Source organism: Rosa rugosa, chromosome 6 (assembly GCF_958449725.1).
Source record: "Rosa rugosa chromosome 6, drRosRugo1.1, whole genome shotgun sequence".
NCBI classification, from domain to species: Eukaryota; Viridiplantae; Streptophyta; class Magnoliopsida; order Rosales; family Rosaceae; genus Rosa; species Rosa rugosa.
The window spans coordinates 9,285,887-9,300,948 of record NC_084825.1 but is presented as its reverse complement, the minus strand read 5'-3'; the positions used below and the strand labels follow the sequence as shown (position 1 = coordinate 9,300,948).

The following is a 15,062-nucleotide window of genomic DNA, read 5'->3' as shown; positions in this document are numbered from 1 at the left end:
AGATGGATAAACTGAAAACAAAACACATTTTGGATGACTGACGCGCCACCACGCGCCGCCACAAGCGACGGGTCAACAGGCGGTCAACGCCGGCGGTTAACGCCGGGTCAACCACCTCCAATGGCAAAGTGATCAACTACAAACTTGTTCAAAATGAAGAGATGAGCCACCTTCATACCTGGAGTTAAGTGAGATTCGGTCTAGATAGTCCTAGATCAAGCTTGGAAGTTGGATCAATCTCGGTCGTCTGATCACGTTTCCAGATTCAACCAGAGCCGTCGAAAGCTTCACACCTTGATCTTTTGCTCCACACACCAAATTGTGATGCAAGGCCAATATGGGGATGATCAGCAGGAAAGGGCAATCCCAGAACCGTGAAGAAATCGGCAGGGAAGTTGCCGGAGATTGGAAACCGGTCGGGTCCCGATCGTTCAACTGAGGGCCTTCGATCTCCCTTTAAGGTGTTCCACCGGTGAAACCAACACCAGGGGTCGACGACGGAGGTTGAGGCGCGTCAGTCCAAGCCGGGTCCGCCGCTGCTAGTGGCCGAAAAACGGAGATGGGTCCGGGTCGGGTCACCGTCGGGTCTCACGGAGTGAGGACAGAGAACGGAGAGAAATCTGGGGAGGAAAATGAGAGAAAGGAAACTTTTGGGATTTTCTGAAAAATCCGGAATTTTCTCCTATTTATAAAAATTTCCCCAAATTTCAATCGCTCAAACTTTCTCATACGAACTCCGATATCCACGTTCCAGATGTCTACGAACTCGTATCGACGCGCTCTACAACTTTCGTGAAGGAAGTTTTCGGAGAAACCCAACCTATAAAAAGTCAACCATTGCCACCCCCCTAAAACCATATTCTTCGACTAATAATTCGTTCAAAACACTTCCGCTCCATTCACGAGCCACGAAATCGTCCAATAACCACTAATTAAATTCCAGAAAACATTAGAAATTAATAACGAATTTCCGGGGTCTTACAGAGACAATGAGAGTTCGGGTCACATGAAAGCTGAAAAGAAAACAAATCTCAATCATCCTCTTTAGTCAATAATGATCGGCTTTGAAAAATTTAAAATTCATGCTGAGAATACAAAATATACAAAACACCTCCTTATATTTGTCATTGGCCACCATAAATTCTATTTTGTTTTTATTTATTTATTTCTTCTTTCTCTTGTTTGCTTTATTTTATATTTATAGTTTGTCTTTGTTTCTTGTTTTTTTTTTAAAGGGGTTTGGAACCCAGCCTAGCTGGGAGGCTTAGCCCCACGCCCGGTTCCATTTATTATATTAATTAATATTATAATTTTGCGACAGGGGGGACATAAAACCTGAACCCCGTGCTACTGCAGAACTAAAGAGAATAATCCTCGTAGAGTACATCCTCAATAATAGCAGGAGTCTCATCTAGCCAAACATCATCAATGGAAAATAAGCTAGCAAAAAGAAGAAAAAAGAAGAAAAAAAGAAAAAAGGACAAGACAGAGAGAGACTCCACTACAATTAGTGTTCCAGAAGCCGAGTTAGACCAAAGTTTACCATGCTAGTACCTATTGCAGCACAGTTTCGTCTACGTTGTCGACTCGATTACCTGCACGTAAGAGGAAAGACAATTGAAATCCCTGGGTGAGTGAGGACCGGTGTGGTACCAGTCAAGGGGGCTCCGACGGTCAAGTCAATTTGAGAATAAGAGTGTTTAGGTTTGTGATGATTCAGAGTGAATCGAGGTGAATTAGGTTCAGAGAACCTTGTATTGCTTAACAATGTGATGTAGAATGGGGTGTATATAAAATAACCATATCGGGTGAAAATCCTAGGAGGTACGTAACCCTAATGCGCTTGTCGTGCCGTCCAAGTTCGGATAAATGAATTGTCAATACCCATATGTACCCTATTGCTCTCCCTACCACAACCTTCTCATGTTCTCAATACAATATTTTAATTTTAATTTTATTTTTTATCATTCACATTGCTAATAACATTTTATCAAAATAGCATATTTGGGTATTCTTATATGCCTAACTCGCATTATATTGGAGAAAAATGTCTTTATTATTTAATCAAAAAACACTAGTTAGAATCACATAAAATGAGTTGGGAACAAACCTTGAAGAAATTACTGGAATTTGACGATAAGTTGACAACAATGTCTTAATCAGCAAACATTAAAAAAAGAAAAAGACAAATTACAAGAGGTTTCTGTTCATGTGATCTCCTTGAGTTGAAGCACATTTATAGGAAGGAAAACAAGTCTTAACGGCGGCCGATGGCTTTGGCTAAATGGAGCCATAGTCTTAATTAGTAAACGACGGTAAAAATCACTCTTTAACTCGATGGATGAAATGTAATTTATTCAAAAATAAAACCCAGCAGGGTTTATGATGGGCTTTTCTTTGAAGTTTCAAGTTTCCACAACAATGGCGGTTTTCCTAGCTTAAAGTTTTCACCTTTTTCTTCTAAATTTGAATTCTTGCTGACCCCAGAAAAATGTTAAAACTCCTCTCTCCTTCTTCTCCGGCGGCCTCACCGTTTCTCCGAGCTCTTGGCTCTATCACCGGCTTCACTCGCCGGAATCCCAACTTGGGCCGTCGAGCTTTTTTGTGCTCTGACGCTAAAAACGGGGATGGGGTGGTGGAAATCGAGTTCAAGGGGTTAGGAAATGAAGCAGAGGCTGAGTCCAAGTCGTCATCATCATCAGCTATCATACCCACAAATCTTAATCCTGAAGATTATATAAAGGTTGGTTTTTTGTTGGGTTTAGTTTTTGCTTTAGCAAAGTGGTGTCATTTGGTTAATATAAGGAAATGCTCAACTTTGTTGTTAAGAAGTTTCTTCATTTTGTATGTTTGTGGAGGCAATTTAGTGATTTTTGTGTTTCTTGTGTGGGATTTGAGGCAGGTTTTAGCATTGCCATTGCCGCATAGACCACTGTTTCCGGGTTTCTACATGCCAATATATGTGAAGGTATGTGAGATTTTTGAGTAGAGTTGGAATCATATTGCTTTTCGGGGTTAATGCTTTGAAGTGTTGGGATATTTCTCGTGTTAATGGGTTCATTTTGTGTGTGAAATTGCTGATTATGAAGGGGATTGAACTGAATTATACCTTGTTCGGTGTTGTAGGATCCTAAACTCTTAGCAGCTCTACAGGAAAGTAGAAACCGGCAAGTTCCATACGCCGGTGCTTTCCTTGTCAAGGATGAACCAGGGACCGACCCTTGTTCTGAGACAGAGAATAACATTCCTGATTTGAAAGGGAAAGAGTTGTTTGATCGTCTGCATGAAGTTGGTACGCTTGCCCAGGTATCTGATGTTGCCCCCATTTGCCTTTTGCATTCTCATTTGTAGATTAACTTGTATTCCTTTTGAATTTTCGTTCCTGGTTTTACTTGTATTTTTCGTGTATTAGATTTCAAGCATTCAAGGAGACCAAGTAGTCCTAATCGGCCATAGGCGACTTCGAATTACAGAGATGGTGAGTGGATTTAATTAGTAAGCATATATGTTCATTGATGTCTTGATATGTCATATCTAGAGTTGTTCATCATTACTTGTTATATGATTCATGCTTCATGACAAAACACCACGTTTATTTACATGAGTGCATACATGTATAATAATTTTGAATTTTGAAATAAACAGTGTTGATCTGAGCAAGTTTTTTTTTTTTTTTTTTTTTTTCCTTTGCAGGTTGATGAGGATCCCGTGACTGTAAAAGTTGATCATCTCAAGGCAAGATGTCTGCAGTATATTGTTATTTGGCCCAAATTTATCATTTTAGGAGGTTCCACTCATATATAGATTTTTATTTCCCCTTTTCTCATTTGGATAGAGTTTGCATTACAGGATAAGCCATATGACAAGGATGATGATGTTATAAAGGCAACATCATATGAGGTTATATCAACTCTAAGAGATGTTCTGGAGACTAGTGTTCTTTGGAGAGATCATGCTCAAACATATACTCAGGTTTTTTTTCTGTTTTTCCTAGTGTTGGGACATCTTAGTGTCTTTATGCTTCTGTGCTTATTGGTTCATTAGCAACTTTGTTCTTGCATCATCAGTGAAATCTCTTTTGTCCCCTCATTTTGGTTCCCCTTGTCTTTAAATGACTCCATGAAGTAATTAGTATATGCTTCATATTGTTATGACAATCACTGAGTGAGTTGTATACAGGTCATTATCTTTTTAGGTATTTGATCATTTGGATTTTCAATTCCTTCCTGTTAACTTTCTCTTTTCATTTCAATTTGTGCAGCATATAAGTGATTTTAATTTTACAAGGATAGCAGATTTTGGGGCTGCTATATCTGGTGCAAACAAATTGCAATGCCAAAAAGTACTTGAAGAGATAGATGTGAGTACGAATCAAATTTAATGCTGGTGGCTGGTAATTAGAGAGCTCACTTTTTATGTAGTCCGTTATCAAAACCATTTCAAATCAAGAAGAATGTAAATCTTCAAAACCTTTTGTTCATCGACTTCTAGCCTTCACGTCCATGCTTATCTCTGCTTTATATTTATCTTTTTATTTTTATTTTTTATTCTTGTTGGTTTGATTTCTGCCACTTTTCCCCCCAGGTGCATGATCGTTTAAAGCTCACACTAGAATTAGTGAAGAAAGAGATAGAGATCAGTAAGATTCAGGTATGATGAAATGGCACTATGCCATTGTTTTGGTATATGGCACCTATTGTTTATATTGTCAACATAAAAATAGAGTGTTTGATTATATTCTGAACTTTTTGTTTTGTGTCTCGTACTCAGGCATCTCTTATGAAAAAAATGGAAGAGAAAATACTTTCTGAACAGCGTCGCAAATTGTTAAATGAGCAGCTTAAAGCAATAAAGAAGGTATTTGTCTCCACCTTAATCAAATATATCTTTTTAGGTCAGGCCGTGCTAGTGCTGCATCTCTAGTGGCTATGTATGATAGTTTACCATTAATTGATTTAATTTGATTATTTTTGGGAGTTTTATCCCAGTTTCCTTATTCAACCATGTGCCTCATTGGAATTTACTTGGGTTGGCATGATTCAGGAACTGGGATTAGAGGCTGATGATAGAACAGCGCTTTGTGGTTAGTATTTTGTAATTCATCCATTTCGTAGGCATAGGTGTTTTTGTATAATTTCTATACTCTAAATAATATACAGTCTGTGCCTTATATATATGAATAATTGTTTGTATGCAAAACTTATTAGCATTAAGTACTTATGTGGAAATAAATGGATGAATTGATTTAGTTATTGATTGTTCATGCACATAGATGTAACTTTTGCATTGCTTTTTTGATCTTGTGGTGCAGAAAAGTTTAGGGAGAGGCTTGAACCAAATAGGGAAAAATTCCCACCTAATGTTTTGCAAGTCATAGAAGAAGAGCTTAGCAAAATGCAGCTGTTGGATGCCAGTTCAAGTGAATTTAATATAACACGTAATTATCTAGATTGGTTGATTTCACTTCCCTGGGGAAATTACAGGTTATTGCTCTATTCAGTTTACTTAAATTTTATGAATGGGGAGGGAGATTTTACAATTTTCACCTCATTCTGGTTAAGACTAGAATGATGAAAGATTTTTTATTCAGATTTTTTGGACAAAGTACGGTATGGTTAGAATAGACAGCCACTTATAACTACTGCTGCCACACTTGTGATTCCTATTATAATCCTTAACGGTATTTGTAAATAAAGGATTTTTGTAAACCATGGTACTTGTTGAAGTTCTTAACCTTAAGTTGAGAATTTATTTAGATAATCTAGAGTGGGTAGGGGATTAACTGTAAAGTAAACCTTTATTGGTTCGATGTTTCTACTTTTATTGAAAGATTAGAAGCGAATGCATCTGGCCATTTTGTTGGATTATGTATTGTTATTCTCTTATTTATAGAAAAATGTGCACCTTATTGAGCGCTGACCTTTCATAAGTTCTTTCATCTCAACTCCAAATGCAGTGATGAGAATTTTGATGTTCTTCGGGCGCAGAAAGTTCTCGATGAAGATCATTATGGATTAACTGAAGTAAAAGAAAGGATATTGGAATTTATTGCTGTTGGAAAACTCAGAGGAATGTCAGAAGGTTGGTATAGTCTTCTTCTTTCATAGTTGTCTATCTTGATGTTTGGGATTGACCCTGTTTTCCATGATCTTGGCTCTTATTTTATAGTTATTTCTATCAAGTTTTGTGGCAATGCTTGCAAACTGTTTGATATATATTGTTACAGTAGTATGGATTACTAATGCTTTGATTATATGGCACAGGAAAAATCATCTGTCTCGCTGGCCCACCTGGAGTAGGAAAAACCAGCATTGGTCGTTCAATTGCACATGCCTTGAACCGTAATTTCTTTCGATTTTCTGTAGGAGGGTTAACTGACGCAGCTGAAATTAAGGTACAGGAACCTCTATAAACAAGAATCTTGATTACTACAACATGCAGCTAAATTTTAAAAAATTAACCTTAACATTACATTTAGGGGCATCGTCGAACCTATGTTGGTGCCATGCCAGGAAAGATGGTACAATGCCTTAAAACTGTGGGAACAGCTAATCCTCTGGTTCTGATCGATGAGATTGACAAGGTAATAAATAGTTGGATTTCTTGCATCAGATTTTTGGTCTGTTTTTTAGTCCGGAATTTATAAAATGCTTATTAGCAAACATAATGTGTGTTTCGAGTTTCATTAATGATTGATGATTTCAATCTTGAAATTGGCCTCATTTTGTGTCAGTTGGGAAGGGGGCATGCTGGTCATCCGGCAAGTGCATTGTTGGAGCTTCTAGATGCAGAGCAAAATGCTAATTTTCTAGACCATTATCTTGATGTTCCAATTGACCTATCTAAGGTAAGCAAATGCTAATTACTATTTCCATAGAAAATTGCGACTTTTCTGGTAATTTACTAGTGATCTCCAAACCATCTGGTGCATGGGTATCACCGTTATTTTAAAACTTCATTGTAAAGGAAAGGGGGTGCCTAGATGTCCACTTCTTTTAACCTACATACTGAGAGATGTATGCATTAAAGTTGTAAATAGAGGAACTGACCAGCAACTAGAACATAATTTCCTCATGATAGATTTGTGTATGTACTAGGAACATTAGGAAAGATGTAGTCTCCTAACATATTCAGTATTGTACTGATGATTGCAAAATGTTCATGTAAGTTCTGCAACAGATGACTCTAACAAAGATCAAGGATGGCTTCTTTCTTCTTCCCTCCTTGTTCAATAGCTTGATAAATCATGCGTGGAAATTTTATTGTAGGTTCTGTTTGTTTGTACAGCAAATGTTGTGCACATGATTCCAACTCCTCTGTTGGATAGAATGGAGGTCGTTTCCATCGCTGGGTACGTTACTGATGATAAAATCCACATTGCTAGAGAGTATTTGGAGAAGACCACACGTGAAGCATGTGGCATTGAACCTGAACAGGTACTAATATATGTCATTTTGTATCTAATTTGTTTAATATATGCAGTAGTCTTTACGTATATGGTAATTGACATATTTCAGGTTGAGGTGACCGATGCAGCTCTTCTTGCACTCATTGAAAATTATTGCCGGGAAGCAGGTGTTAGGAACCTCCAGCAGCACATAGAAAGAATCTACCGCAAGGTTTGGGAAAAATATCAGAGTAGTATGATCGTTATAAAATTGAAATTTCATCATGACAGAAAAAATACCTTATGTCAGTAGTTCTCTTTTAGGTCCAGGCCTTCAGGGAGATAGGTGCTTTAGGTCCATGATATATGATTTCACTATGAAGTCATAAATCCGGAACAAGCTCATAATCTTCTGTGACAATGATATGTATCCGGTTCCTTTGGCCAATGATACGATAATGAATTAGTTCCTTTGAACAATGATATGCTTTAACCTATCTTCTTCTTCTTCTTCTTTTTTTTTTGTTTGCTTTGCAGATAGCTCTGCAACTTGTTAGACAAGGAGCAGCAAATGAACCGGCAGTTGGTGATAAAATACAGTCTCTCTCAGATGAACCTGCAGTTGTTGAAGTTGCAGATAGTGATGAACATGTTGTTGGTTCAAAGGTATCTAATAATTTTTTTCTTCTTTCCTTCTTTTCTACACCAAAACAGGAGTCTAATGATATTTAAAGTTACTAGGTATGAGTTACTTTGCAACTTGAATGCAGTTAAAACAATTCTATCTTTAAAAGAAAGAGGAAAAATTCAGAAGTAGTTGGTATTTAGCAAAGAATTGTTTACTCTGTGCTGCAATTTTATGGACCTCCATGCTACAGGTTTAAAAAGATAGTCATATCATTTTGCATATGTAAATGATTGATTTCATTTTTACAGGGCATTGATGATTGAATTCATTTTTACAGGTTCGAAGAGATACTAGAAATATTCCCAAAAGTGAAGCAACAAAAACAGTTGAGAAAGTGTTGGTTGACTCATCAAACTTACCTGATTTTGTTGGGAAACCTGTTTTCCATGCTGAACACATCTACGAACAGACTCCGGTTGGAGTTGTTATGGGTCTTGCTTGGACTGCCATGGGTGGTTGCCCCTTGTATATAGAGACCACTCAGGTTGAGGAAGCTCACGGGAAAGGAGCACTTCAAGTCACAGGCCAACTTGGGGATGTCATGAGAGAAAGTGCCCATATTGCTCACACTGTTGCCAGATCGATATTGCTTGATAAAGAACCAGATAACACTTTCTTTGCCGATTCCAAGCTTCATCTCCATATTCCTGCAGGGGCTATACCTAAGGATGGGCCCAGTGCTGGTTGTACTATGATAACATCCATGCTCTCCCTTGCCATGAAGAAGCCTGTCAACAAGGATTTAGCAATGACTGGGGAAGTAACACTAACCGGGAGGATCCTTCCAATTGGCGGGGTATGCTAAACCTCTCTCTCTCTCTCTCTCTCTCTGTACACACACACATACATAATGAATTTGTTTTATATTATATTATGATTCAAGTCATACGGGTTTCTTTTTTTTTTTTTGGAAATTATGGATGTTTAATGTGATTCTTTATGATACACTCCTGGTTCCTTATAATGAAGATTTCAGTTCCATGAAGTGATGTAAAAACAAGTTAGTGTCACTCTTAAGTCCCCTTCGATTTCTATAACCATACCCCTTAGATTTCTGTATATATTCATGTCTTTTCTTTTGAGCACATTTTGGTGGATCTTAAATTTCATAATTGCTAACAATTTAGGTAAAGGAGAAAACAATAGCAGCGAGGAGGGGCGGAGTGAAGACCATCATATTCCCTTCAGCTAACAAGAGGGATTATGAGGAGCTTACCCCCAATGTAAAGGAAGGCCTGGATGTTCACTTTGTAGATGACTACAGTCAGATATTCAACTTGGCTTTCGGTGATCACGAAAATTAGGAAAGGCAAGCCATTCTACAGACTAATTTGGTGGTGAGTGTTTGCTGTCACCCTCATTAATTTTACTTTTACATTTACCATGTTGATTCACATCAGGATAGTTTTAGAACAAAAGAGGGCTAAGATGGATCATTGGGTGGGGTTGTACATTTTTTCTTATTTACCCACTTTCTTATCCTTTTATCTCATCCTGTAAAAAGTTTCTGTCATCTGCCCCATTTTTGTAACAAGCAGAACGTTGTTCATCAGAACACCAATGTTCCAAGTTTGGAATGAGATATATGAGTTTCCAGATTAGTCTGTTTTTTGTTATCTCATCTTGTTAATTTTTATCAAGCCTATTATACTGCGGCGTGGCCTCATACTGATGCTTCACAAAAGAGAGTGAGAGACAAGTTCTCTTACACCAATTCTGGATTTTTTTTTAAATTTTTTTTGTTTTTTTTGTTTTTGTTTTTTTTTTTCCCAACATTGGAGGGGAATGAATGCATCGCCTAACTGTAACAGAATTCCCAAACCCCTCACCACTTGGGCTAACCTCTCTTCTCACCCTATCTATTTCATAATATTAGTGAGATTTGAACGTGTAACATGTACAATATCGATTATTTTAAATAAACAACAGACCATAGGTCACCAATGATGTATTGTATAAGTGCGGTACAACAAATACATTAAATATGTAAAGCTAAAATCTACACCAAGGCTTTGCCTTTAATTCCTTATTGCGTATCTAAGACCATCTCCAATGGATGTGTTAAAATCCACATGGCAGCCCAACAGCTATAAATGACATATGAAAATACTCTCCAACCCATATGCCATTGCCACCGTGGATGACATATTGAAACTAAACTGTCAAATTTGACAGTGCTATACTCATCTGTCTTTTCTTTTTTTTATTGTTTCTCTATCCTTCTTTCTCTTTCTTTCGCGTCTCTCTCTTTTGTTCTTCCTACCCAGATCGACAAAACTCTCTCTTCTTCTCCCTCTTTCCTTCTGGTCTCTCTCTTCCTAATTCCCACATCTCACAAAACATCAAAATCCCAGATTAATCAAAACAGGTTAATCCCAGATTAATCCCAACATCAAAATCCCAGATTAATCCCAGATTAATCTCAGAGAGAAAGGAACAACCTCTACAACATCAAAATCCTAGATTAATCCCAAATCTTCTTTTGAAATTATTTTTCACTCCTCTCTGATTCTTTCTCATCCCTCTCTTTCATCATATCCAGTACCCAGAATGAAGCAAAACTTATAGTCTTAACCCGAGTTTCACAGATAAAACAAGAAAGCAAGAAATGTCTCACACTAATTCCTCTCCCTATAATTCTTCGTTTTTGGCTTCTGGGTTTTCTATAATAGTCTCTCTGTGATCGATCTGATGAAGAAGATGAAAGGGGTTGTTGCTCTATCTTAGAATTCAAGGGCTAGATTTCATAGATTTGGATGTTTATGTGATTGTATTGAGCTTATGCAGCTGGATTTGAGCAGAAGAATGAGTCATGGGCTTTGGATAGAGATGAAGAAGGATGAGAAAGATAGAGATCAGGAGCAGAAAAAGGAGGATGCGAAGAAGAGAAATAGAAGGAGATGGAGATGGTGCATTTTGTGATTAATAAAATATTCATAAAGTTAATAAAAAATACATTTATTTTAACTGATGGGTTGGAGTGTAAATATAGTAAAATTGTCAAATGCCACATCATCTGTCAAATTCAAATTCAAATTTGACCCAAAATTTTTAACATATCTACTGGAGATGCTCTAAGAGGTCTTTAGATCAATTGTACCGTTGGAAAGGACATCTTCATCGCTTCTCTCAGAAATTCAATGAGAGGTTTACACAATTGGACAAAAGGCTTGGATTGACAAGAAACAGTACAATGTACTGTGCGATATTTTGAATAAAAATAAGATCTATAAAAATCTATAAACATATAAAGAATTTGTTCAGGTTTTAACTAGTGAAGAATCTAAGAGGTCTTTAGATAAATTGTACCGTTGGAAAGGACATCTTCATCGCTTCTCTCAGAAATTCAATGACAGGTTTACACAATTGGACAAAAGGCTTGGATTGACAAGAAACATTGTACTGTTTGTGCGATATTTTGAATAAAAATAAGATCTATAAAAATTTATAAACATATAAAGAATTTGTTCAGGTTTTAACTAGTGAAGAATATTTGGATATCGATAGACAAATGTCACTCTTTGTAGGCAATAGGGCAAGTTCACCCTGGGTCAGATACTGTTCACAAAACACTACAAAAAAAAATTGCAATGGCCACCACAGTTAGCGTCGGCGCTAAAATGCCGTCGCCGTTGGTCATAGATTTGCTACGGGAAACAAGGCGTTGCAAAATTAAAATTATTTTGCGACGGCAAAGGAGAGCCGTCGCATAAAAATGCTTCAATTGCGACCGCGTTAAAGATGCCGTAGCAAAGTTTTTCCTCATTCTTGTTTCGCTACCATTGCCGTAGCCTTTATTTACTTTTCAACTTACGTTTGCAGTTCCTAAGAGAAAACAGAGTCTAAGAGAGAGAGGAAGAACGCGCCCCACGCGCGCGACAGAGAGAGGAGAAAACAGTACAGTTCGTCAGTTCTCTCTCGGCCGAATGCCGCCGGCGCTCTCGCTGCTGCGTTCCGGTCCGGGAGAGGATTTGGTTCTGGGATGGCAGCGTTTGTCGTTGGCGGAAGCGAGTTCCATGGATGGAGTTAGGAGGGTCGAGCTCGGGTCTGGCAGATCGTTTTCGATCTGTCTTCTCCGAATCGTGGCCGATGGCAGACGAGGGGTGGCGCTTGATTGCGGCTTGCCGGAAGCGATATCTGGTGTCTATGCTGCATCGGAGATCTGTGCGGCTACTGGATGCTCGATCCCATGCCAGAGGTGAGGCTGGTGCGGACCTAGCTCCTTTTCGGATCTGGGTTCGGACGTGGATCGGGTTCTGGGGTGGCCTTCGTTGGGTTGAGGCGACGCGGCGGCGCAGATATGTGGTGCGGCGGCGTAGTGGCCCAAGGAGGCGATCTGATGCCGGGGATTGCTGTTGGTGGTGCTGTCGTTATGGGTTTGGTGAAGCATGGTGGTCTGGGCTTGGGCGTTTTCCGCTGGTTTTACTGCTTTTGGGGTTCCTTTTCTTGTTTGGACGGTTGTGTTTGCGGTTCCTTTTCTTTCGCTATGAGTTTGACTCTCTCTTAGACTTTGTTTTCTTCTTTATCAAATATGTGAGCTAGTTTGTTTCTGTGAATTTTTGGGAAAAAGATTGGAAGCAATGTTGAGGTTCTGAGGTTCATTTTGCTGTATTTTGGTTGTTTCTTTTGGTTTCAGGACGATTCCTATTGATGATAATGCCCAAATTTGAAGGATTTACGTGTATATCAGCCTTAGAGAGGAGATCTGCTACTAAATATTACATTTTCCAATGTATGTACTAGGGAAAATCTCATCTTATAATTGCAAGTATGTACTTTCAGTCTATGTAGTAGAATTTGGTTTGTTTGTTTGGAGTAGATATGGCAACAACTGATGGATACTGTCAGAGTCTGGAGATGTTGTGCAAGTTTTTGAAACAATTGAACTCTTTAATTAATTACTTTTCCAGCCAAGTTTATAAGATGTAGAATTTGTAAAGTGAATAATTGTTAAGGGTTTCAAAGATGTCATTGTTATGTGTCTCTTCTAGAGAGATATATAACATCTACGCAATTGATGCCTGCATACTGTCTTAGAGTTAATTTGGACTTCTTGTGTCAAAGTTTTTCAAACAATTTTGGTCTTTTAATCAAGTTAACTACTTCTCTACCCTAGATGGTTTCCCAATGTGATGCATAACTTACTTAGAATTCGTAAAGTGAATTGGTGTTGAGGGTTCATAGATGTCATTGCAGATGCAGCTTCACTACTTATATGTTTAATCAAGGATTCTTTTTCACTCTTCTTATGACATACTGTCAATATAAATGATATTTTTGGTTTTATTTTTTTCATCACCATAACTCATTCTTTTGTATTTCAGAGGCCGAACCTTTTACCAATCACGTGATGGCCTCCATCCCGGAGCCTCTTTTTGGTGGACGCATTAACGTAGTACAGAGTTATGGTCCTGATACGCTAGCTGGTATGATTTTGAATGAAATTTGTACTTTACAGTCTTGGTTTCTTGCTTGTCTCCCGGGGGGGGGGGAGTGGTGTTGGTGCTATCTTTTGTCTTGGAAAAATCTCATCTTATAATTGAAAATATGTACTTTCAGTCTATGTAGTAGAATTTGGCAACAATTGATGGATACTGTCAGAGTCTTGAGATATGTTTTTGTTAATCAATGCTAATTCATCATCGAAATTCTGATGCTGATGGAACAGGAATGTTTCATGATTTTCTGGTAGAGTTTCATTTAGTCTTCAAGCTTTTCTAAACTATATCCTAGATTCCTAGATGAATTGATACTGATCAGGATGAAATGATGAGCTAATTTGTTCTCTTGTCATCAAGCTTTGTTCCTAGTGTTGAATCTTTCTCTGTAGAAGCCAAGATTGAATACAGGGGTTTAGAAATTGTCCAATGTTACTGTGGATTATGGGGTTTAGAAATTGTCCAAAAATTTGAGGTTTTTCTGTAACTGGGTTTTGCTAATATGGGTTTAGTGTGACAGTTCTTATTGCAATTTACTTGCTTTTGTTTGGTTGTGAAGAAAGTTTTGAGAAGGCAATGGCTTGGTATTTTCAATTATGCTTCATGATTTGAGTAAGGAAACAAATTCTGGAAATGACAATTGTGGGGGTGGGACTGTGGGGAGGGTTATTGTGTGTAATATGCTAAATTTGAACTTTGATTTTGACGTGAGCAGTTTAAAGATTTGTTTTTATTAGATCATGCCTTTTCAGAACTTGTCCAATTTGAATATACCCTTCAATTGGCGAATAGATAGAATGAACAAATCTTCAGTTCTTGATGAAATTTGGTCCTTTATGTTTGAATTGTGTTTATCAGAGCCCTTTAGTATAATCTTGGATAATGGGGTTACTGTGGATTATGCTAAATGTCCAATGTTAGAAATTGTAAATGGAATGGGGGTTGTTAGGATGAGATAACGTGGAAGGTGCAATCTGGAATGCTGATAACCTTAAGGTAAAAGCAAAGTTCTTGTGCTCTTGGTTATTTGTTTTGACTTTTATGGATTATTCATTTGTACTGATTGAAGAGCCGACTTCACTAATGCTTGTAATTGCTTGTCCTTGTAGGCTCTATGATGTACGACTTCTTTATGAGAAATTGGCTGCTGTTGTGACGAAAAAAAAGGGGTCAGAGGAGCCACTTGGACTTTTCTTCACACTCTTGCTGCTCAGGTAACGGAAATGGTTTATATATAATTTAGTATCCTATAAGTTGTGATATTTGAATTTTTTGTGTCATGTACATCTCCCATTAATTTTCTAGCTTTTTGTTTCTTTAATGATTGCTTGAAGATTTCTGATTTTCTGTTATAGGAGGCTTGCAACAACACTAGAGTAATTGGTATGTGAAGTAGATCGAGGAAGATCCCTGCAAAGTTTATCTTGAAGTAGAGGAAAATAACTAACTTGTAAAGCTTAATTTTGTAAATTTTGGTAGAAGCTCCATTCCTTTTGTAACATTCATGAGGAAAATTAAAATGTAATATTTCTTTTTATATAAGCTTCAT

The 15,062-nt window shown here is 37.7% G+C and overlaps 1 protein-coding gene and 1 long non-coding RNA gene across 3 annotated transcripts; both read left to right on the top strand.

Moving 5' to 3' along the window:
- The first annotated feature begins 2,379 nt into the window (after nucleotides 1-2,379).
- LOC133717801 (lon protease homolog 1, mitochondrial-like) lies at nucleotides 2,380-9,768 on the top strand. 2 transcript variants are annotated; one of them, XM_062144542.1, is made up of 20 exons: nucleotides 2,380-2,743; nucleotides 2,903-2,968; nucleotides 3,127-3,306; nucleotides 3,413-3,478; nucleotides 3,694-3,735; nucleotides 3,850-3,972; nucleotides 4,262-4,360; nucleotides 4,585-4,650; nucleotides 4,771-4,857; nucleotides 5,044-5,083; nucleotides 5,312-5,483; nucleotides 5,957-6,081; nucleotides 6,264-6,394; nucleotides 6,479-6,583; nucleotides 6,734-6,847; nucleotides 7,269-7,436; nucleotides 7,518-7,619; nucleotides 7,925-8,053; nucleotides 8,353-8,871; nucleotides 9,203-9,768. In XM_062144542.1, exons 1-20 carry the CDS (start codon nucleotides 2,492-2,494, stop codon nucleotides 9,377-9,379), a joined length of 2,763 nt encoding a protein of 920 aa, XP_062000526.1. In that variant the 5' UTR covers nucleotides 2,380-2,491; the 3' UTR covers nucleotides 9,380-9,768. The 2 variants fall into 2 exon arrangements, with proteins under 2 accessions (XP_062000526.1, XP_062000527.1); XM_062144543.1 differs by lacking the exons at nucleotides 8,353-8,871; nucleotides 9,203-9,768 and having other exon boundaries at nucleotides 7,712-8,000.
- A 2,716-nt stretch (nucleotides 9,769-12,484) lies between these two features.
- LOC133718853 (uncharacterized) lies at nucleotides 12,485-15,062 on the top strand. The gene is made up of 4 exons (XR_009850624.1): nucleotides 12,485-12,807; nucleotides 13,400-13,501; nucleotides 14,623-14,727; nucleotides 14,869-15,062. It is a non-coding gene; the product is annotated as an uncharacterized LOC133718853 (long non-coding RNA).

Coding starts and splice junctions, on each gene's coding strand:
- LOC133717801 (XM_062144542.1), top strand. CDS start 2,492: ATGTTAAAACTCCTCTCTCCTTCTTCTCCGGCGGCCTCACCGTTTCTC. Junction 2,744..2,902: donor ATCCTGAAGATTATATAAAG/GTTGGTTTTTTG, acceptor GATTTGAGGCAG/GTTTTAGCATTGCCATTGCC. Junction 6,395..6,478: donor CTGACGCAGCTGAAATTAAG/GTACAGGAACCT, acceptor CATTACATTTAG/GGGCATCGTCGAACCTATGT.